Consider the following 21971-nt stretch of genomic DNA (forward strand, 5'->3'; position numbering starts at 1 on the left):
GCAGTATATAGACAATTATGGCTTAAATGCAGCTGCCAAGAGAAGGGATGTGCCTTATTCCTCTTCATGTTCTACTTTGTGCCACTTCCCTTGGCTGCTGCTATTTGCAGGAGGGTTCTTAGGATGCAGGCCCACTTCAGCCATAAATTATCTACACAGCAGATGAAGTTCCTAACAAACCCAGCCAAAAAGCTGTGCTTCATCTGCTGTCCTGTCTGCCTTTAAATGGGTCAGAAGAGTGCATGAGAAACAGGTATATGAATTCTCTAGACCTGTGACATTTCAGCATTTGTAAGATTTAAGTCCTGTGGGTTTGTTTGTTGTTGTTTTTTTTTTTTCTAATGTGTTTTTTGGGTTTTTGTTTGGTTTTTTTGAATCATTCAGATTACTTCAAAGAAATTCCACAAGGAAGCCGAGAGTGTTTCTTAATTAGCTAAAATCCAAGCTCTGCCTGTGGAGAGCCCTTCCTGACAGCTTGTCCCGTGCTCTCTGGTCACCTTGCTTGTCTTGCACGTGCCAAGGCTGTCACCTCATCCCAGAAGGATGGCAGTGCCAGTTGTCTCCTCACTTTAAAAGACCTGTAATGCTCTGAAGGGTAACCACTGAGGCTTGTATGCCTCTGATTCTGCCAAAGATAAGGTGGTGACTGTACTGATATATATGTATATGAACCATATATACTGATATATATATATATGAACCACTGTCCATCATACCCTATACTTAAAGGCTTAAATGGTCTTTTGGCACTTGTACAAAATCCTAGAGACCTTCTTGTGAGAAGAAAGAATTAGAATAAAGCTATGACAATCCTGAACAGATAAAGATTTGCCTTTTTGGGCTTATCAGGGTTTCTGGTTGATTGTTAACCTGCATGTAGAATTGTTCTTAGGATTACTGGTCACACTGCTGATTTACTATGTTCCATAATACAGAACCACTTTAGAAAACCAAACCAGTAATTTACTAGATTGAGGAGACAAGTATTTTCTTTAACAAAACAGGCTACATAACCAACAGTCTGTAACTAATGATTAATTAGGGGGAAACATGCAATGGTACACAACTAACCCCCCAAATGCAGAATTCTTAACAGCAATCTAATCTCTCTGAAAACTGATACAGGATCATTGTCTTTGCAAGCTGGCCAATATATAGATTGTGGGTGAGGAAAAGGAATCAGTAACATCAGTTAAAAGTTGGAATTCCTGCAGGACTTTGGTTTATTTTCACTGATTAAAAGAGTTTTCTGTCAATCATAGCTAATGGGTCCTCAGAAAGTTATACTTGGATACCTCAGGTTCAAAGGGAAATAGTCTAAGTGAATAGGAAGGAATCTGTATTTGACCTCACACCAATTCGTAGTGATAGTTAGATGATTGTTTTAAAAAATCAGTCTCAAGGTTCTAATTGTCTTGAATTCTGTATTATAAGCTTGGGTTTAAATTACCCTGTTCTCTGCTGGAAAACAGAGGGGTTCTTTTATTTTTGCCATCATAAAAATTTCTGTGCTCTGTGGGCCTCTGAGTAGTGAGGTAACTGTAGTATCCCTATTTCTAGCTAATGAGCCATGTTTTTAGCAGTTACATTTTTCCTGTCGCTGACATTGACCTGTGAAGATCTCTGTTGAGGCAGGCGCTGACCCTGTAGAGTAGGGAAGGCTTCAACACTACCAGTGTAATTATTCAGCAAAATGATAGTCTCTGAAACCTGCTGCTGAGGTTTTTACAACTCTTATAACCAACAACTTACTATAAAGGAACAGAGAACTTAGTTGTATTAAAAAATTGAGGTGGGAATCTTGCATTCATATAGAAGTATCAACTGCTTAATGTTTGACAAGCACCACTTACAAAACATATATGTACTTTTTTGTTGGCTTCTCATGGTTAATAATTCACTCTTGAGGAGGGAAGTGGGGAGAATCCACAGTTCCATCTCTCTAGGTCAGGATATACACATGCTATCCCACTGGCTTTTCCCCTCACATCTGTTGTTGTTTTCTTTTATCCTTCTTTGTCCCACTCCCATCTCTGAAGAAACACTTCCCTTGGTAGAGAACAGAAGCTTTTCATAGCGAGTGATAAACTTTACCAATTTCATGAGGGAATGGGTCTGCTCTATCTAATGTCCTCAGGGTAATTCTAAGGTGCTATTGGAAATCATTGGAGACAATGTAGCATACACACATTTTTATTAATAGTAAAGCTCTTCTCTCAAAATCCTGTCTTTAGAGCAAGATATCAAGCTGCTGGTTTAAGTGATGGACTTACAAATTAATGCTCATGTTTCTCAGTGTGAAACAAGTTCAGTGAAATATATCTACTGTCAGCAGTATAGCAAGGACTTGACTTAGGCCCTTTCTTCTAACACCCAAAATATGTGTAGTAGGTTTTTTCGGCACACAAATAAAGTCATTTAATTGCCTAATATGATCTGCTAAAAAAGTTACTGACTTTCTACCCTTTTAAAGTTTTATTTGCTCTCCTTTCTCCAGACCTACCTCCTCTCTGGCTTTTGGCATTACAGGGCAGTACTTTTTGTAGTTTGATGTTGTGCTGTCGGGTAGTCAGTGGCATCCAGCTGGGGTAGCTGTTGCCTTAGGTATTTTTTTAATGAGCACGATTTTCAGCGGTTTTTCATCTTTAACACAGCTGAACTTGGACTCCATCCATCAAAAATTTACAGCCAAACTTTCTAGAACAGACACTGAACACAAGGTATCTACAGCAATAAAGCATCAGTGTTGCCTTTTCATGACTGGCCCTGAAAACAGTTGTTAACTCCAGCTGTACACTAGAACCCCAAATACTTAAGAAGAAAAAGCTCATAAATTTTAGGACGTAATTACAGAAGTGTATTTTTTAAAGTGTTTTAATTGATGTGTTTGTTCCAAGAGACCTCTTTCCAAGCACATATAAAAAACTTAAAGACAGTTATTGGACAGTGAGGGTACAAACTCAGGTTTATACACTTATCGCCGATGCAAGAGCTGCACAAAAAGAACTTGCTGCTATCACTGAAGCAGAGTCATATCAGAATTGGGAGAAAAGTGGGGTTATGGGTTACCAGACCATTTCCCTGAGCTAGACAGACTCTTGGATTCACCCCACCGGCTATGGAAACAGCAGGTGCAGGGAGTAGCAACTGCAGATAGTCTTTTGCTCTGTAACCATCTCCACCCCAGTGCAATCTGATCTTTCCTTTATCTGGGTGTCCATGATGTAGTTCAATGACAGAATAGGAGTTGAAGGGAAAAAGCAAGTATTAATCATCTTATTTATCTGCACTCTTACACACAAGTGTCATGTCCACCAAAAGGATCTTAGTCCATCCAAATACAAGATTTCATATAGGTTGCTGCAGGGAGGCAGGGACAGGGAGGAAAATGTAGCTTTTATTCCATTGATTTTTGCCTGGGAAAAACACCAGCACAAAGATGCAAGCTCTGCTCCTGTTCCACTTTGAAACCTCTGTTCCAAGTGCTGCTTCAAATTAGGTTCTGATAGGACAGCTTGGCAGCCGGAGTCTCATCCTGACACCTCTCAGCAAGAATCAGATTATCTGAGCTGCACTTAAATGTGTTCTGGAACTACCTTCATTACCAGCTCATGCTGTTGAAATGAGTTTCCCTTATCACCATTTAATTCCTACGAGGTCACTTCTGCAAGCAAGGATTTCATCTTACAGAAACAGCAGCTCCAGCAGTTTGGCTTGTAAAGGAACAAAAACAACTGCTAGACAAATCCAATGTCTTTTGAAAATATTTTATGTTAAAAATACAGAAAAATATTTCTTGTTCAAAGAGGAAAAATATACTGCATGATGACACTGATCTAGGTGTGTTCGGAAGGTGTCTGTGGCTCCACAACCAGTCACTGGAGTGATGACCCGATTTGGCAGCTAATGGTTCTCTTTCAACTTCTCAATCATTTATCAAAGCCAGAATCATACTGTGACAAAACAGAAAACATGATACCAGTGGATTACTGAAGCTTGTGCAAGTAGGAGCAGCTCTCAGTGTCACGGGAGAGCTGCACTGAGAGAACCTGAAACAGAAAGTCAAGGCACCCCTGCTGTGTGCTTTGCTTAGGAAGACAAGACTGCAGAAGCAGTGCTGCAGCAGAGGAACAGCAGCTCTGCCACCTTGGAGTAAGTGGCCCTATCACAGAACACATCTGTTTGTAACTCAGCCAGATCAACTTCATTTTTTAAAAACAGAACTTGTAAAATAAACTTGGTCCTCAAGAGTATTTCCATTCTAAACAGGCCACTTACTGTAGGTGCTGAAAGCATGTAACTCTTTATGTTGTACTTGTTTTAAGATTAAGGAATAGCCTAAGTTTCCAAACAGTGTTTGATCAGAATGAATAAAGGCATATAATGAGGCCAGAGATAGCTGTCAAAATATATTACTGAGGCTTAGCAGGATGCAAAAGGTAAGACATGAATACCAGCAATTACAGCAGTAGAACAGAGGAGATAAAAATAGCTGGCAGACAATCCCTTTGTTCCTTGAGAGCAATTTTTTTGAAACTAACCTGTAAAGGTACATGAAGAAACAGAGCAGATGAAAGCCCAGCTTAATCATGGCTTCTTTCATGTGTGATTTCAGTTGTCCTCGGTTATGGATCTCTGTGGGATCAAATACTCCCATGTTTCCACTTGGCACCATAATGTACCTGAAAGTTTAAGAACGAGAAAAAAAAACCCAAATGAAAAGACCCCACACAACAAAACCCAAAAATGTAATTGTTGAAACATTAGGGAGTGTCGGGGAAGAGCTTGCCAAGAAGGGACTTTCATCTAAAGAGTTGTTTCACAATTTAGCGTAAGGGAGTTCTGAATATTGCACCTGTCTCTCTGCCACTATAACCCACAAAGAAAGAATAAGAGAACAAGAAGCACTAAAAACATCAGTCCAGCTTCCATAAATAAATGGGAGAGATTCCAAGTAATAGCCAATTCCAGTTAATTTTAATTGCTGTTCACAGTTAGTTGCTGTCATGGGGGAAGCACCTACCCACAGTGGAAAGTGCATTAGATGAAGGGGACTAGAAAAGAATTTAGCTAAGAATCAGTAATTTATTTAGCAAAAAACCTCACATAGGAAATCACAAACTCCAGTGGTCAAAATGAGATGGCATAGGCCAAGGCAAAGGATCTGTGCTGTTACTCCTGCCTTTGTCACAGCCATCCTCGGTCACCTCAGCACAGACACTGAGGCCGATGAGTCGGGCAGAACTGAAGATGTCAAGTTCTGCTGTCCAAACCCGCATGAGAACAAAAGCTGAGTGAAGTCAAGTGAAATGTAAGCCAAGGAAGCATAAAACCAGCAGACCAAATGTTTATGTCCTGTGACAATTGAGCCAGCAGCATGTTCTTTTGTCAGAAGAATTTCTCGAGGGAGCAAATGCGAGCACACGAAGTTCTCACTCCAGCTGAGCTCAGGCTAGAGCATCACTTCATTGAGATGTTACACAGGCTTTACCTTCCTGGAATCAGACTCCTTCTATCCAGGAATTTAACTCTTTGTCTTAAAGCTGGAGCAGAAACATGGTCTCAGAACAGAACGCTTGTTAAATTTTCTTCATCTACTCAAATGACACCCCTTGTAGTCCAAAAGGCACTTCCCCACCCCTTACAACATTCATTTCCTTAACAGGAAGGGAAGGAAAGGGAACAAGCAACAGGGAGGTTTTCTAGCAGCAGTAGGACACTGGGAAATAAAAAGTTCAGACCACAGTAATTGTCTGTCACAGAGGCATTGAAAAGCACAGCAGCATATTTGACCAATATCAAAGACAGTTGTGTCCCATTAAAACAGTTCATATTAAATAATTCCAGTTTGACATTCTCTTCTAGAATTGAAGTTTTGAGTGATTGTTCTGTTTTCAGTATTGTAACATAAATTATTGTCCATTTCCTGGGAATGTAATACATTTTATTGGAATAAAAGGAGGAACACGTTTCCTGTACCAATTTATCCTATAAATAGAATGCATAATTTTCTTATATGTCTGGGATATGATTGCCATAAAGACAGCATGTATTAATTTTGCTCTTTATAAAGAATGATAACACTTAAATGGTGCAACTTGATTGTGTAAGCTGTGAGGTGTTTCTTCCAAGAGGCCCCCGAGGTAGGACAGCCTGTATTACGTATCTAAGGAACTGAGCCATGGGTACAGTGCTGCTGGATGCTGACAAACCCAGCTCAAGCCAGCTGTCATACTCTACACAGCAAAAAACTTCTGCAGCAAACAAGTAAACTGTCAGCTTTAATAAATACACACATTAGTGCCTCCAGTATTGCCATTCCATGGAAGCTGCTACCACACCAACAGGACACTTCCCTCTAGATTTCCCAATTTTTTAAGGGATGTAGAAGTTCTGGCCAGAATTTTCACTGAATTGTAAAGATTTTTTTTTTTTTAATTTTAATTTTACTCTTTCAGTTTTATCTTCTTAAAGACATGGCAAGAATCTCATTATTTGGGCCTGTTCTCTCAAGGAGATCTATGTAACACAGAAGAAAAAAAAGTTGAATGCTTTCCTTAGTTTTAAAACAAGGAGAATGTAAGACAAAACTGTCTCACTGGAGACACTACAAAGTTCATCAAAAAAAGTTAAATATCATCTGAGTGTGCTGAGCAAGAAGGGCCAGTAGGATGTTGCAATAAACATGCTGCAACTTTGAAAGTCTCTCTTGATGCTCTTTTTGACTAATTTATCCTTCCCAGGATTTGTTTCTGATACCCCCTCTGCACAAAACCTCTCTCCTCTCACTGAAATCCTCGACGGAATTAGTAAATTAAGCAAGTACTGCCTGTAGCTGCCATGTGGTCATTGGGATTAAGCAGGTTTTAAAGAAATGTGAGTAAGGGGAAGAGATTATCCTACCTTTCTATCACTTGCACTGCAAAGCACAGACTTCTTCAATCTCAACAGAATTATTTTTCTTCTGTATTTCTAACCTAAATTTCCCCTCTTTTACTTTGAACCTGTTACTCCTGGTCCTATCACTACACTTCCTAATGAACTGAAAATGCTAAACCCCACACTTGCTTTTGCAGGCCTCCAACTCCTTCACTAGAAATGGGATAGTCCAGGCTGTTAATGTGGGAGAAACTCCTTGATCCGCAGAAAGAAGGGAGGATTAGTGATACAGGCTTAATATTTGGACTTCTTGTGGCAGGACAGGCAAAGTATCATGTTGTCATATTCATTTATTGCCTACATTGCATATCCAAAATTGAGGAAACAATCCTGGATTTTAGGATATTCAGAATATTTATGCCATGTATAAAAATGATACAAAATGAGAGCTGTCAATACAAAAGAGCAGTCAAAGCTTACTGCCTGAAGTGTAGAAATAGAAATAATTTCTCTTTTAAAACTCTGTCTGACCAGGTTTAGAAGGGAAAGCAAGTGGCTACTTCAAAAATTAATGTAAGTACACAAAATGAAGCAGCAAAGGGGTAACCAGTACAAGAAATCATCAAAGCTTCAAAGACAATGCATTCTGCCTGCAGTGTCTCTGCAGAAACAGCCTTGCCTAAATGAAACATCAAGCCCTAAAGCTGCCAGCAGATCCCAAATCAAATACTGATCACTATGAGTCACAGCTGTACACAGGGAGGGGCAAGCAAAACCAGGCAAAAGCATGCCCTATGTGTGTGTATTTAGGCAACATTTATTTATTAAGCATAAAGTTATACTGTTTCATGTTTCTCCAGCTTAGAAACATTTGAAGGCTTTGTTGGCAGTTCTGTAGAAAACAAGAATGATATTTATCAATATTTAAATAGCATACCTATTTTGCCCATGAACAACCAGGTTGTCAGTACAGAGATCCTCAACTTTGTTTTAATGAGAGCTGTGAAACTTCTTGTTTAATTCTACCAGCAATCCAACCCATCCCTGCAAATAGTTAGCCCTGGCAAGTTCAGGCAAACAAGAATGACAGCCAGCTTTTCATACCTGTACCTTAAACACCTCGGCTTTTGGGTTCCCTCACTATAGTGATTGGAGATAAGTTGTGACAAATTGTGACAAATCCAGAAAATTAGCTTAACACCTTTGAAGGGTCAGTTCTCCACACACCAAATGACATCAGATAAAAAGAATGGTTTGAACTGACAGTCCCAGTGTTGCCACATGGAAACCCCTCCTGACAACTAAACTGTTTCCAAGGGTGGCAGCCCAGTGTACAAAGACCAGTAACACTGACAGCTGTCCTAGGGTGAAAAGTCTACAAACCTTCCCAAATACAAACTGGCAGGACAGGAGGCCAAAACCAATGCAGATGAGGGGGAGAGACAAGTCAGTAAATGAAGGAGGGTGCAGGGGACAACACCACAGCCCCATGGTTGTACAGCCATCAGCCATGCCACCCTAAGCACTTTTATGGTGATAGCACTATCAGGAACAGCATGAAAACATGATCAGCTCTGTTGGCAGTACTACTTCATAATCCCAATTAATCTGCTATTATTTCCTTTGCATTTGGGAATGACCCACAAATTGAGATTCCTGGGCACTAGAGAGAATGCAAGCAAAGACCAAAAGTTTCATATCCTTTACGCTGTTGGGCTTCTTGTCATTTTAATGACAAGAAATTGTGTTAGTTTGATCAATGAAGACTGTTAGCAGCTCAAGAACACAACTGAAACATCTCACCATGACATATTATTCATCTTTGTACTACACTTAAAGATTTAGCACTAGTAACAGTGCTAAAAAGCAAGCCCACAAACCCTTGTGCACTTACCTGTATATATTCCATGTGGCCACTGGCAGGTTAAGGAGAAAGATGAACCAGTGCAATGAAATAAGCATTAACACCGTTACAACAGCATGACCAATCACCTCAGGCACCACCCACTGCAAAAAGGGGAAAGAGAAAAGATTTACATGCACAAATGTAAATTCCTTTATGAAAAAGACATCTATTTGGGATTATAATCTGATTATAATCATGTAAAATCAGAAAAAACTTGACAGCAGAGGCATGTGATTCCATCACAGTGTGGAGAAATCGATACCTTCAGGCGGATTCCATACAAGTAAGCAGAAATCAAGCCCTAAGATACTGTAACAGAAGTGCTTTATCCAAGCATTACAAACATTTCTGGAGAGCAGCACAGCAGCTGTCTGAACACAACTATACCACACAAGCATTCGAGAAAGAGAACTGAGAAAGTATATAGAGCTCATTTGAAATCACTGCAGAGAACAGTGGATTTAGTAACTCAGATAATTAAAAACTGCACAAAGAGCCTCAGGCTTGGAACAGATAAGAAAGCTGATCAATATAAAAACTGACACAGTTACATTGGGTCAGCCCCTGGCAATTACACATTTTTGGCTTGACAGGATCTTGTACCATTCTCTCTCATATTAAGAAAAAGAACACCTTTGAATCAAAGGGAACACACACATGGAAGGCCACATTGATTTAAGGCTAAGAGTTTTAGGCAGATTCATGTAAAATGGTACTTTTGTGATGGAATTTGCTGAAAGATGGATGTCCAAAAAAAGACAAGCAGGCTGAATAAGGGATACATGCAAAATACTGCCACTCAAGGCTCCTCAGATACCGTCACACCCCAGTTATTTGCAATATGCAGATGCAGGTACTCAGATGAAGGATGTGGTTTCCTCAAACCACAGTAAATGCAAAGAAGAACAATTTACTTTATTGAGCTTGGAGCAGCATGATCTAGCATTGATGTAGTCGCATTCCAGATCTGATAACGTGATTATCTGAAGTTCAAGATAAGGAAATACTGTATGGTAACTCAGAATACACAAAGCTTTACTTTACTTTTAGGGGAGAACCCTCTGCTCTCAGCATTCACTGTCGCTCTGTGCTGGTCTTTCAAAGGCATGTTTCAACTAGTTACAATTCACTCCTCTTTTAGATAGAAGGCTTGGCTACATTTTATCATCCTTTTATTGTGTATTTCCAAGGGCAACTGTTGCACAAGTACTAAAGTTCAGTTCAGCCCTTAAACCAGACCAGGGAGGCAACCTCAGTACTTTTAGTATCAAAATTGTTACTACAACACTTGAAAACAAAACTTAAACCGGAGAAAGCGTTCATGCACTTTTAAACTCCCCGCACAAAATAGTGCAGTTTTAAGCAGTGGATCTCATTTTTTTTTCAACATGTACAACAACACTGAATTAATTAATACTGTGGTAGGAAATAAGAGGGTAACATCATTATTGAATGAACTTTCAGACTGAAATACGAGTATTTCAGACAGAAAAGTCCTCACAAAAAAGGCTTAGGATGCACGTGGGCACCTCGCCATGCTGTGTCCTGTAAAGCTCATGGTTCTTTTCTCCAAGGAAATGAACACTAAGAGATTTTTCTTCTACTCCTAAAAAATCGGTAAAGGCTTTTCATTTTTCAACAAACAACTTTTCCTTCTAGGATGAATTTCTTTCGAGTGGTTTCGCTACAAGAACTGGGGAGACTCTGAAAAATCCCACCAGGATTGAAAGAGCGTGAAAGCCAATTCTCTTTTTTTGAGAAAAGTAAGGAAAAGAAGTCAAATCTGTGCACAACGCCAGGCAGCAAAGACTGCGAGCCAGCCTCCAACAAAAGAACATGGAAACCCTGCTTGCCGAGGAGCTCGGAGCCCGCAGCTACGAGCACACAGCCCGCACGGAGCAAGGCGTCCTCGCAATTCAAGCGCTGCTGGCCGCACTTTTTAGGCCCGCGTTGCTCCCGAGCACCAACGCGGGGCACTCGCTCCTTGTGCCGCGCTCGTGTCTCCTCAGCCGCGGCCGCGGCCGCGCCCGCCCGGGGAGCCGCAGCCCCGCGGAGCGAGCACGGTCCGGGCACCGAACCCGCGCCGCCGCCGCCGCCCCACAGCCCCCGGGCCCCGCGGCCGCGGCCACCACCCAGCGCAGCCCCCCCGCCCCGTCGCCTTCAGCCCACCGGCCCCGGCGGCGCCTCAAAGGGCCCGTCCCGCCCCGGGGCCCATCCCTGCCCACCCCGCGCAGGAGGAGCAGGATACGAAGTAAACGGAGAGGAAGATGAGGGCGCAGCAGTCGATCAGCGAGAAGATGAAGACCACCGACTCCATCCCGCCGCCGCGCCCGCCGCGTTCGGACCCTCCCGGCTGCCGTAGGCCCCGCCCTGCCTGGGCGGGCCCGCGCCGCGCGGCACGCTGGGTAATGGAGTCCCCTCCTCAGGCGGGGTGGCGGCCATGCGGTGCCGGCCTGGCCGCGTCTCCGATCCCCGGCTGAAGCAGCGCATCAAGCAGGTACCACCCGCCCTCTGGGACACCTCCGGCACCCCCGGTACCTCCGGCACCACCGGCACCGGCAGCCGGTGGGAGGGGGTCTCATGTGTCCCTCTCTGGCTGAAGGGCCTTGAGCATCCGGCCCGCTCAGTGGCGGGAGTGGACCAAACCCCGTCCCTGCCTCTGAGGGCTTTAGAAAGGCTTTAGAAAGGTCTATTTGTTTATTTTATTTATTTTAAATTTTTGGAAAATAGTTTTGTTTTCTCTCGTTCTTCTGTCCCCTTTAGTAGTTCTGGTCTTGAGGCTGACTGCTGCTTCAGATGTGAAATGAATAGGGCAAAAGAAATATACTCAAAGGATAGATAGATAGATAGATAGATAAATAGATAGATATAAATATATGTGTGTGTATATACACGCAGATGGTGTGTATATGTATGTGTATATATATGCAGATACATATATAGATATATATGTGGTGTATATGTATGTGTATGTAAATATGTGTGTGTGTGTGTGTGTGTGTATTTAGACCTTATGAAGAATTTCTTCGAAGAAAGGATGATTAAACATTGGAATGGGCTGCCCAGGCAGGTGGTGGAGTCACCGGCCCTGGAAGTGTTTAAGGAAAGACTGGATGTGGCACTCGGTGCCCTGGTGTGTTTGACGTGGGTGGTTTGATCAGTCATGGGTTGGACTCGGTGATCTCAGAGGTCTTTTCCAGCCTAATTGATTCTGTGATTCTGCGATATTGGCAAGTGGTGTTTGTATTTGGAAACGTGTACAGTGGTTTTATTGAATGGCTGAGAAAAGGGGAAGATGAGATTACTTCCCAAATGCGCGTGGGAAGGACAGGGAGAGCTGTGATTCCTGCAAGTGGCGCAGTGCTGTGTCACATCTTATGATAGTTTGTAATGACTTTGTACCTTGAACACCAATTTTCTGAGCCTCTGTATAAGTGTGCTCCACTTCTAATTCCTTAAAATGAGAGAGTGACTGCTTGAGGGAACTTGCTTGGTTTAATTCACAAGATCACATGGATTGTGCCTTGACTATTCCAAAGTGGAAAACCCAGCTGGGTTTATGGTAGGCTTGATGTTTCTTGTAGGGCAGGAGCTGCTGGGTGATCTGAAGTGTAATATAATTTTAAAAGCTAAATCTGTATTCAATTTGATTGTTTTGTATAGACTTATTAATTTAAATGTGGGTTTGATATTCACCTTGGTGTGACATTTGTGTTACCACATCTTTTAGGGTGATTCTATATTTTCATCCTCTTTTTTAAGAAGGAAGCCACCTTTACAGTATTGAAAGTTCTGGCTCCTTGGAGAGTGGGGAAAGAAAGCAAGTGGAGTACAGTTGTACATGAAATTTAGTACATTTTCTCACACTTTCAATAACTGGGGTTTGAAAATGGGTTGGATTAGCTGCTGTCAGAGCAATAAAAAGCTTGATAGAATTCATTTTAATTAATATACTTCTTTGTAGTATTCTTTGAAGTATCTTGTAAAGATTAAAGTTGTTTTTATGACAGTACCCATGCTGATTGATACGGATGGTTTCATTTTTAGAGTAGGAGATCTAAACCAAAAGGAGGATAACTGGGAGGAACCAAGACAAAAAGATGGGGTGTGGGCTACAAAGTCAGCTTTCTTGCTAAATAAAAATGACGGAGTTGATCCAGCAGAAGTCATCAAAGCCCCCTAATGTAGGACACTGCCTTTCCCTGGGAAGCAGAGCTGCCCAGTAATCTGTGCTTTAATAAGAATTTCCCATTTCATTGGGAAATACTATCTGGTGTGTTGCAAGGCAGTGAAAAGCTGATTCTGATTTTCATTTCAACTTCTAAGGAGGGTAGAATTTAAAATAGGCGTATTTGGTCGAGCTGTTCTGGTGAAGTGACTGACAAAGATTTTATTCCCTGCTTAAAATTCTTCATTTCAGTATCTTGCAAGTAGTAAATGTGGGCCGTATGTTGACATTGGAATTCTAGCATCTGATTTGCAGAAAACCTACAGGTGAGCCAAGATTTGTCTTATATCCTGTGTTCAAAATGTAGAATGTATTAGTTTGTTATTTTGCATTCATTATAAAAGTTACAATTTTCTTTATGTTACCTTCATTGCCAGTTGTTGAGGTTGATTGAAGCACTAAGATTGTTTCCCCTCCAGTGTTTCCACTATGCTGATATATTTAATGACTCATATTTTATTAATGTATTGGTATTACAAGATCTAGTTGTGGTTTGGGTTGATATCTGTTTTTAAATAAAGAGGTACAGATGCATTGCAGCATGCTGGGATTTACCCCAGTGAGTTTAAAATATGAGGGAAGATAACACTTCAGTGCAGACATGGGGGGAGATACAGGATCCAGTAAGACACTAATATCTTGCTCAGTTGCTCAGCAGCACAATCACGTTTTCATACAGGTAGTTTTTAATAAGAACCTGTGTGGAAGCTTGGGGATCGACTTCCCGTGTTCTTTTTTCCACTGGGAATGACACTGTTGAGAGAAAAATCAGTTGGTGTAACATGTTTATTTTGGTTTTTTTCAGTGTAGATTATGGACGAAGAAAAAGAAATGCCTTTAGAATACAAGTTGCAAAAGGTAGATCTGTTAATATTATGTCCAAGATGCCAAATTCTTTGATTATGCTTTGGCTGTTAATTCTTAACATGGTTGAACTTTTTCTTTCAGTGTTTGAAATAATCAGTAATGAAAAAGAACGTGAAGATTTGGCAGTTTTAGAATCTGAGCACGTGGCAAAAAGAGCAAGGCAACAAGAGAAAAATGAGTAAGAAGAATTTTTACTACTGGATTAATAATGCCATTGCTGTTATCATTTCTTCAAAGCTTTCTGTTTCTGGGTTATTACATTTTGGTTGTTTCAAAGTTGCAGGTGGATCCTTGATTTCCCATAGGCTTGTCTTCTTCAGAAGTTACCTGTAGTTATTGGAAATCCTTTTGTCACTGAAGACAAGCAGATACTAGAGCCAGTCATGATTTCTCTGTTGTAGGGAACATACAGCCCTGAATTAGTGGGCAACCTTGTGGCTTCCTCGATAGTTTTCCATGTAATGCCCTGTTCCTCATGTGTTTCAGTTCCTTTGTTTTGTTGTTAGTCTTTCTTGGGTGTGAGACATACTGGCCACATCTGAGAGAGGAGACTGCAAGACAGGCTACTCGAAGTAAATCACCAGTGGGTGTGAGATTGGAATGAGGATTTCCTGACTCCTACCCCTGTTCATAGTCTCATGGAGCATTCTGTTTTCTCTAACCTGGGATAGATATTAAGGATCTCATGGAATCTTTTTTGTCAGAAAGATTGGTCTGGTTCAGCAGTGATTTGCTCCTACTTCCCTTGTGAACTGAATCAGAATGAACCTACATCACTTTCTTATAGGTCTGTCTTTCAGATAGGTTGACAAATTGATCCAACTCATCACACACTTGGAAAGGATGCATTTTTTAACTTTTCATAGTAGAAGATTGAGAGCATGGGAGTCAGGAATTTCTCTTCAGCATTAGGCTACATATCATGGTTATGGGGAACCACATTGTGGAAATTGCTTTTGTTTTATTTTACAGATGTCTCACTTGCAATTCTGCTCTGATAAATTAATAGTTTTTGTCTTCCTTCCGTGTTAAGGACTACTGGAAGTGGCACAGATGACTCTGATTTTGATGATTATCCAGAAGATCTAGTAAGTTGTATTTTATTATGATTGTCTGTATTTGTATAATCTATGATTCTGTGTTGTCAAATTGCACTTGAAGCGTTTAGAAGAGGAGATAAAGTCTAGTCAGAGTTGGTAATTCCAACTGAGAATCTGTGGAGCTGGAAGGAGGATGTTTTCTGAAGGAAATAGAGGAACTTGTGGTGGGGAATCACTTTTGAGGAGGCACACTGAGGGCCTGAAGGACTTGGCTATCAAATGGATGAAGTGATTGAGGGAACCAACAGGTCCAGCTACTGCCAAAAGAGGTGCCTGTCCATTAACAGGAGTCATTCCAGGGTCAGTTGCAAAGGCTGCTGCCCCTTCAGCCAGCACATGTACTTTTATATGCAGTCATTTGCTTTGCAGAGGAGTGGGTTGGCAGATGCATTGCCTGTTTTCTCCATCAGGGAAAATGCTGAATTATGTTCATGAAATAGTTTTCATTGACCTCTTTAATATAAATAATCCAAGTTATAACCTGTCCTGTATATTTTCTTTTCAAATGTGTGAATCTGCAGTCTACAAATCACATGAACAGTTCCCTGCTGAGCTTATACAAGAAAGGCAATCCTGATTCTGTTCCACCCACTCCAAAAAATGACCCAGTGGAGACCCCTCCTCCTGGGAGAACAGCACCTCAAACAAGCACCCTCACACCAGAAGCAAGAGCTGAAAGACAAATCTCTGATGGTGGCTGGTTCATTGATAAAACTCCTGATGGGAAAGACTTTTTCATTGACCTCTCTGAGGATGGAGAAGAAGAGGAAAAGAAACTGATTTCTGAGGTACTTTGTGTTTCACAAATCCACAGTGTTTTAAGTGGACGTATGAATAGAATTGGCCCATTTCAAGCATGTTTGTATAAGAGGCAGAAAGTGACCAAATAATGAGTTTCTTCCAGATTGTTTAGAGGGAAATGTAGTGCTCAATATTAAGGAGGCCCAGATTAGTGCCCATACTGAGAGAAAGATGAGTGGAATGTGGCTGTTATTTATTCCATTTGCCAGTGACCAGCCTACCTGGCTTGTGCCTTGCTGTAGCCATAGCAGGGGGTCTTCCTTAGCCAATGGTAAAGTCTTAAGTGACCCTGGGTGAAAACAGGAAACTACTTTTTATTTCTTTTATCCTGTAAAAGTCCTTCTCTCACATGCAGATAACTCATGTTAGGACAGAATAATTTTTTTCTTACACCCCCTTATGACTTACTTGTAATAAAAATTGTTTCCAAGGGAGTAAATACATTCGTAGAGTTTTATTCATCCCCAGAGTGGATTCCTCCATGGCATGCAAATAACTGGTGTCTGATTTTGGTTAGTAGTTTTGAGGGGGTTTGTTTAGTTTGGGTTTTGGTTTTTTTGCTTATTACTGTGTTCTCGTAACAAAAAAAGTGACTGTTGTAATTAACCCATTTTAAAAAAGCCAAATCCTAAGTACAAAAAAGATTTTCTACAAGAAGAATGGGATAAATTCCTGCCTTGCTTATCTTTATTTGTATAATATGTGTAAGTTAAGTGTCATAGACTTCTGTTTTGTTCTTTTAAGTTTTTGCAGAAGTTCACTGACTTGGAAGGTTTTGTGTATATAATTCTGGTTTTATGTCCTAGAAATCAACAGAATTTTCTGTCTTGGAGAGTGAAAGAAAGAAGACAAAGGGCAGAAGAGCAAAAAGAAAAAAAGAAGAATTTCCTGATGTAGATGGAAAAATTGAATCCATGTTACTTAAGAAAGGTGAGAAGGTATTTTTGGTGTGTTACTCCAAACAGTGAGATGGTATTAGACCATGGAATCTGTTACCAGAGAAGTATTTTCTGATGTGCAGAGAAGTGACCTCAGGCAGTTTTTAAAAGAAATTTAGCCTTAATGTTGTACTAAAAAAATATTGCAGTCCTGTGTCTACTACTAAAAAATAGTACTGCCCTGTGTGCTTAGCTGTTTGTTTAGGCTGAGCACCTTTCTGTTCAGTATTAGCAACTACATTTATACCATGGCTAAATTTGTGTGACTTTTCCTCCTTAACAGTGAGAAGTAAGGGATCAGAGCTTTACCACCCTTCAGTGAAGTTTGAGGATGTAGGAGGCAATGATGAGACATTAAAGGTTAGTTAAAATTTTATTTGTGGGCTACAGGATGCACTAAAGAAAATGTCACATTAAAAATGATAAGAAATATTGCAGAGTTCATCTGCATGGCACTGAGAAAAGCTGCTTATACCAACAGCATCAAGGTTGTTAGTTTTATTTTGATTAATCTTTCTGTAGGTAAACACTGAAATCAGATTGATAAACAGAACTTTATTTTGCCCTGCCTGTAAGAATAGCAATCTATAATACTAATTTCTGCAATTTAAATGGAGCTCCCTTGTTCTTTACAGGAAATCTGCAAGATGCTCCTCCACATCCGTCATCCTGAGGTCTACAGCCACTTAGGAGTGGTTCCACCTCGGGGCTTTCTTTTACATGGGCCACCAGGATGTGGGAAGACACTGCTGGCACAGGCAATTGCTGGGGTGAGATGGCTTCACATTTACAGCTTCTTCCTTTCCTGAGTTGCATTTAGAGAGAAAGAGAATAATCCTCCTTCGTAATAGACTAGAGCTTTTTACATTAGCCATCCTTTGATAGTTTGAAATATGTTAATCTTTACTTCCTTTATTTGAATTCCATCTGCATCTTTACTTGATAGAGCCTCATGTGTAAAGAAGAGTCATAGTGACGAGGTTTTGTGCTTTATTTAACTGTTTTGAGGCATTCCCAGAACAGAGCAATACAGGCATGGGTGGTGAGAAGGGTATAACTGAAAGATAATTTTGGTTAAATTTACCATTGTGTTTCAAGTCTAGACTCGACCTTACCACCTTTTATGAGGCATTACATTGATTCTGTTGGGTGGTATCTGTTAAACAGCTGACTTCTGAATTCCAAAACTGGATGTTGCCTCACCTGTGTCATACTGATGTGTTCAGAGCACGTGACACTATTGGTGTTAATAGTTTGGGGTGTGGTGAAGCTGCTGTGCCACTGTTCCTGTTCTGGATATAAATCTAGGAACTATTTAGGGCTCTTCAGTGATGACCATGGACATTTTCTTTTTCTTCAATATAGTTGTTCCTTAAATGTCACTGATTATAACATTAAATATAGATGCATGTAAGTTACTAACTTTTGTAATGCAGGTAAAGAAAATACTGATACTTATTCCTTAAATGTTGGTTGCACCTTCTGACATTATGCTTCAAATATTTTAATTAAGATTTGGGTGTTTTCTTTCTAATGCCTTATTGTAAAACAGAACCCTTTGAATGATTTGATGATATTTAATGCTTCGGTGGGTACTTGTAACCTGGAAGAGCACGGCATTTGGGGAAAGAAACGTGTCACAAGTGAAAAGCTTTGAGATGAAATAAATTTAATGACTGCTTCTTAAATATTTTTTTCTTTAAAAAGAGATTTTCAGTAGTGCTATTTTAGGCAGATTATCTTCTTTGAGCACCACAGGGTCTCTTGTGGCCTTGACTTGCATAAATTAGGGTTAGTTTTCTTTTATAGGTAATTCAAAGAGCTTGAAATAGGCTGCAGCAACCTGTAGCACTACTGTAGTGCTGCAGTCTATTAAAGTTGCAGTTGTATTTATTTCTTTTTAACAGCAGAACACTTTGAGTGTGAGCTTTACAAGTGTCTTACTGTACAGTCCTGCTCAGATATTTCTGGAATTGGACTCTGGGAACCAAACCTGGTGGGGAATACCTTCCAGACTGCTAAGCAATGCTGTGTTACCCATTTTAAGTTGGAGGACACTTCTTAACATTTTAAAAAGTTCTTTGAGATTTAGTCCTGAATACGTAATTTGTAGGTGTAAAAGATGTCATATTGAAAAATATTTGTCCTCAAGGACAGCCAGCATTACTAACCTCTGGCTACATCATACAATGTTCCTTGTTTCTTCCAGGAGCTTGAGCTCCCAATGTTGAAAGTGGCAGCAACAGAGATTGTGTCTGGAGTGTCAGGGGAATCTGAGCAGAAACTGAGAGAGCTGTTTGAGCAGGCTGTGGTAAGAGACCCGCTGGAAATAGCTCTGTAAATTGTTTGTCTTTTTCTTTGTAAACATCCATACTTTGTTGCTGTGGTTTGAATTTGAGTAAATCTTAGTGAGTGAATCTTTCTCCTGCTGCGCACATGACTTTGTCTCCCTTTCTGTGACCAGAATTCCATTGTACTGTCATGATGTCACAGAGCACAAAGCTTACTATTCTGAAGCCTTGACAAAAGATGGTTCATCATAGCAATGTAAGGAGAGCAACATAAATGATTTACATATTTGGATCTGCTTGGCTAGATATATAAAAGAAAAAAATCAAGAGCAGTTCATTGTGCTTTTTTGTTACAAGGGGTTCTTGTTAGTTTTGCATGGCATGGAATTTGAGTGAATGTCAGAGACTTCAGGCTTTGGGGGTCTAGGTAGAAAGCAAGAAATTTGGAACAAACACGGTAAGAGTGGGAGAAAAGTTGCCATTGAAGTCTTGCTTTGATGTGACTTCTGGATGTAGTAGGAAGCAAAGAGAACAAGACAGGTTGAGATAATTTTAATTTAAATAAATGCAGATTTTTCTGGTTTTGAGTATGTGGCTAGTATTTTATTTCATGAGGTCAATTTTCTGTTCCTGACCTCTGAGAATGTTCTGATTTTCCAACTTTATTTCATTTTTCGACTCTCCCCCACTGTATATGGGTAAAGTATGTTCCTGTAAAAAAGAATCCTGAACAGGGCAAAAAGGTTGATTGTGAAGCTGTTTGTTATGTTTCCAGTTCATACTAAATTTTAATTTTTAGAGAGCCTTGTTAAGAAGTTGTTTAGGATAAAATTACGTAGGTTATGGCAAAGTTTCTAGAAATTAGATCTTTTGTATGCGTAGTGATTGAGGGGAGGTTGCTCTAAATTACTGTTACAGAAATAACATCTGTTGCATAATGTATGTTTGAAATAAAATCTCTTGACTTTCTTATAGTCTCTCACATTCCCTTCAGTAGTTTTTCCACTTAGTTTTTGCAGCAACTTTTGTGGGGGGGAAAAGACAACGATTCCTCGTTATTCAGGTGCTGTGAAATTTTTACGGCCTTTTCCCTTCTGTTAGAGTGGGAAAGGGAATGACCACGAGATGGCGCAGCTGGTGCCTGGGAACACCCCGTGCAGGGGATGTTCAGCACGGGTTTTTTACTTGGGACTTTTTTGGAACGTGATTCCAGTGTTTTTCTTAAGTATTCCTTCGCACTACTAGTGCTTTGTTGGAATATTAATAACCTTACGTCAGCTAAGCATCATTCTATTCGTTACACTAGTTATTAATCTATATTATTGTTGGCTTTTTACAAAGTTCATGGAATTTTAGAACACTTGTGGGAGTTTCTCACTGCTCATTTTTACTCTTTGAACATGGTCAGGCTCTGTAGTAGTCTTGAAGTTCCATGACCACCTACTGCTCCTTTTGTTTCATTCTGTGTGTCAGTAATACTACTCTCGAAATTCCACAGCTCTAATGCCACTAACAAAACAAACAACAAACCAAACCAAACCTTTCTTGTGTGATTTTCATTTATGGATTTCAGCAGGCAGTCACAATGGAATATTTTGGGAAAACATAAAGCAACACAGAGGTATATTTAAATTTTGGGCAGTGTGTAGAGACATTTTAAATCTCATGCCTTTATTATTCCATAGCTTCAGCTCAGTGAAGTTCCATAGTCTGGTGGCTCTCCAGACTGTCAGCAAGAACAACAGAATTGTTCCAGGATTTGATTGTGCAGCAGATTGACAGTAGTAGTTACAGATCAGAAAACATGAAAAATTTCTTTCTTGTAATACACTCAGTCAGTGTAATTTTGTAATTATGAATCTTTCTTGTTCCTAGTCCAGTGCTCCGTGTGTCCTTTTCATTGACGAGATTGATGCCATTACCCCAAAGAGAGAAGTCGCGTCGAAGGACATGGAGCGGAGGATCGTGGCTCAGTTCCTGACTTGTATGGATGGTGAGTTTCAGGAGCAGCTGTGTTAAGACCAAATTCTAATTGGCAGGCTCACTGTCTGCTTACCTTCAGTAGTGATTTGTGCTTACTTTGGAGGAGATAGTGGCAATAATTTTTCATATTTTGACACAGTTTGCCTGGGGAGTGGTGGGAAGATCATAAGTTTGAAGGGGTGTTACTATAATATTTTCACAGTGGTCTGTACAGCATTATATAAGCCTGTCTGTTGTATCAACAGAATAATGGGGGAACCTGTTAAATGTAATTAATAATTAATTAATCTGTTAATTTTAACATTTTTGCTTGATTGTGCAAAATGCAAGCTCTAGGTAGTAGAGATAGAGATGAACAGCAGTTCAGTCTGACTGTTGATGAGTTTATCTCTGCTGACTGCTATCATGTGCTGCAGAAACAGAGTGCCACAGATATGGGAACAAAGTTGGAACAATGAGTATGAGTACTGACTTCCTTCCTTCCTTCCTTCCTTCCTTCCTTTAGACTTGAATAATGTGGCTGCCACTACCCAGGTCCTTGTTATTGGAGCAACAAACAGACCTGACTCACTGGACCCTGCACTGAGGAGAGCTGGGAGATTTGACAGAGAAATTTGTTTAGGGATCCCAGATGAAGGGGCAAGAGAGAAGTATGTGTTGTGAAGTTAAACTTCCTTTTTGATACATTGATAAGTAAGAAAATAATGTGTAAGTTAACATACAAATTAAGGAAAATTGCTTTGTTGTGTTTAGTTCTGTTTGTACCTCTACACACTTTCAGTGGGTCAGCACACACTGAAAAGTTGCAGAAGACATTAGGTGTGCACCTATTTATCTTGGTAGCTGTGTCTACATTTGGAGTGATTTCCTTTCTTGTGTGCGGATCTGCTTTTAGCATTATGTTAATGGCTTTTGAAATGCCTTAACAGTACAGATGATGGAATCAAATGTATCTTTTCTTGTGTTCAGGAAGTTAAC

At 40.3% G+C, this 21971-nt stretch overlaps 2 protein-coding genes across 4 annotated transcripts in view; one reads left to right on the forward strand and one right to left on the reverse strand.

The window, feature by feature from the left end:
• Nucleotides 1–2856: 2856 nt before the first annotated feature.
• On the reverse strand, nucleotides 2857–11166 carry CNIH4 (cornichon family AMPA receptor auxiliary protein 4). Its single transcript, XM_032103400.1, has 5 exons — nucleotides 11034–11166; nucleotides 9700–9768; nucleotides 8774–8886; nucleotides 4542–4682; nucleotides 2857–3953 (listed from the first exon to the last, which is right to left on the reverse strand). Exons 1-5 carry the CDS (start codon nucleotides 11100–11102, stop codon nucleotides 3926–3928), a joined length of 420 nt encoding a protein of 139 aa, XP_031959291.1. The 5' UTR covers nucleotides 11103–11166; the 3' UTR covers nucleotides 2857–3925.
• A 9-nt stretch (nucleotides 11167–11175) lies between these two features.
• The window catches only part of NVL (nuclear VCP like), a 41371-nt gene continuing 30575 nt past the window's right edge, over nucleotides 11176–21971 (forward strand). For 2 of the 3 annotated variants that reach the window (XM_032103395.1, XM_032103397.1), the window contains exons 1-12: nucleotides 11176–11282; nucleotides 13206–13279; nucleotides 13819–13871; nucleotides 13962–14058; nucleotides 14914–14968; nucleotides 15502–15768; nucleotides 16588–16711; nucleotides 17003–17079; nucleotides 17355–17489; nucleotides 18929–19030; nucleotides 20886–21003; nucleotides 21499–21643. In XM_032103395.1, the coding sequence (XP_031959286.1) occupies nucleotides 11226–11282; nucleotides 13206–13279; nucleotides 13819–13871; nucleotides 13962–14058; nucleotides 14914–14968; nucleotides 15502–15768; nucleotides 16588–16711; nucleotides 17003–17079; nucleotides 17355–17489; nucleotides 18929–19030; nucleotides 20886–21003; nucleotides 21499–21643 (1304 nt within the window). In that variant the 5' untranslated portion in view covers nucleotides 11176–11225. The remainder of the gene's footprint in view (nucleotides 11283–13205; nucleotides 13280–13818; nucleotides 13872–13961; nucleotides 14059–14913; nucleotides 14969–15501; nucleotides 15769–16587; nucleotides 16712–17002; nucleotides 17080–17354; nucleotides 17490–18928; nucleotides 19031–20885; nucleotides 21004–21498; nucleotides 21644–21971) is intronic. The other variant, XM_032103396.1, reaches the window with a different exon arrangement.

The sequence above is a fragment of the Corvus moneduloides genome, chromosome 3 (genome assembly GCF_009650955.1).
Source record: "Corvus moneduloides isolate bCorMon1 chromosome 3, bCorMon1.pri, whole genome shotgun sequence".
Lineage (NCBI taxonomy): Eukaryota > Metazoa > Chordata > Aves > Passeriformes > Corvidae > Corvus > Corvus moneduloides.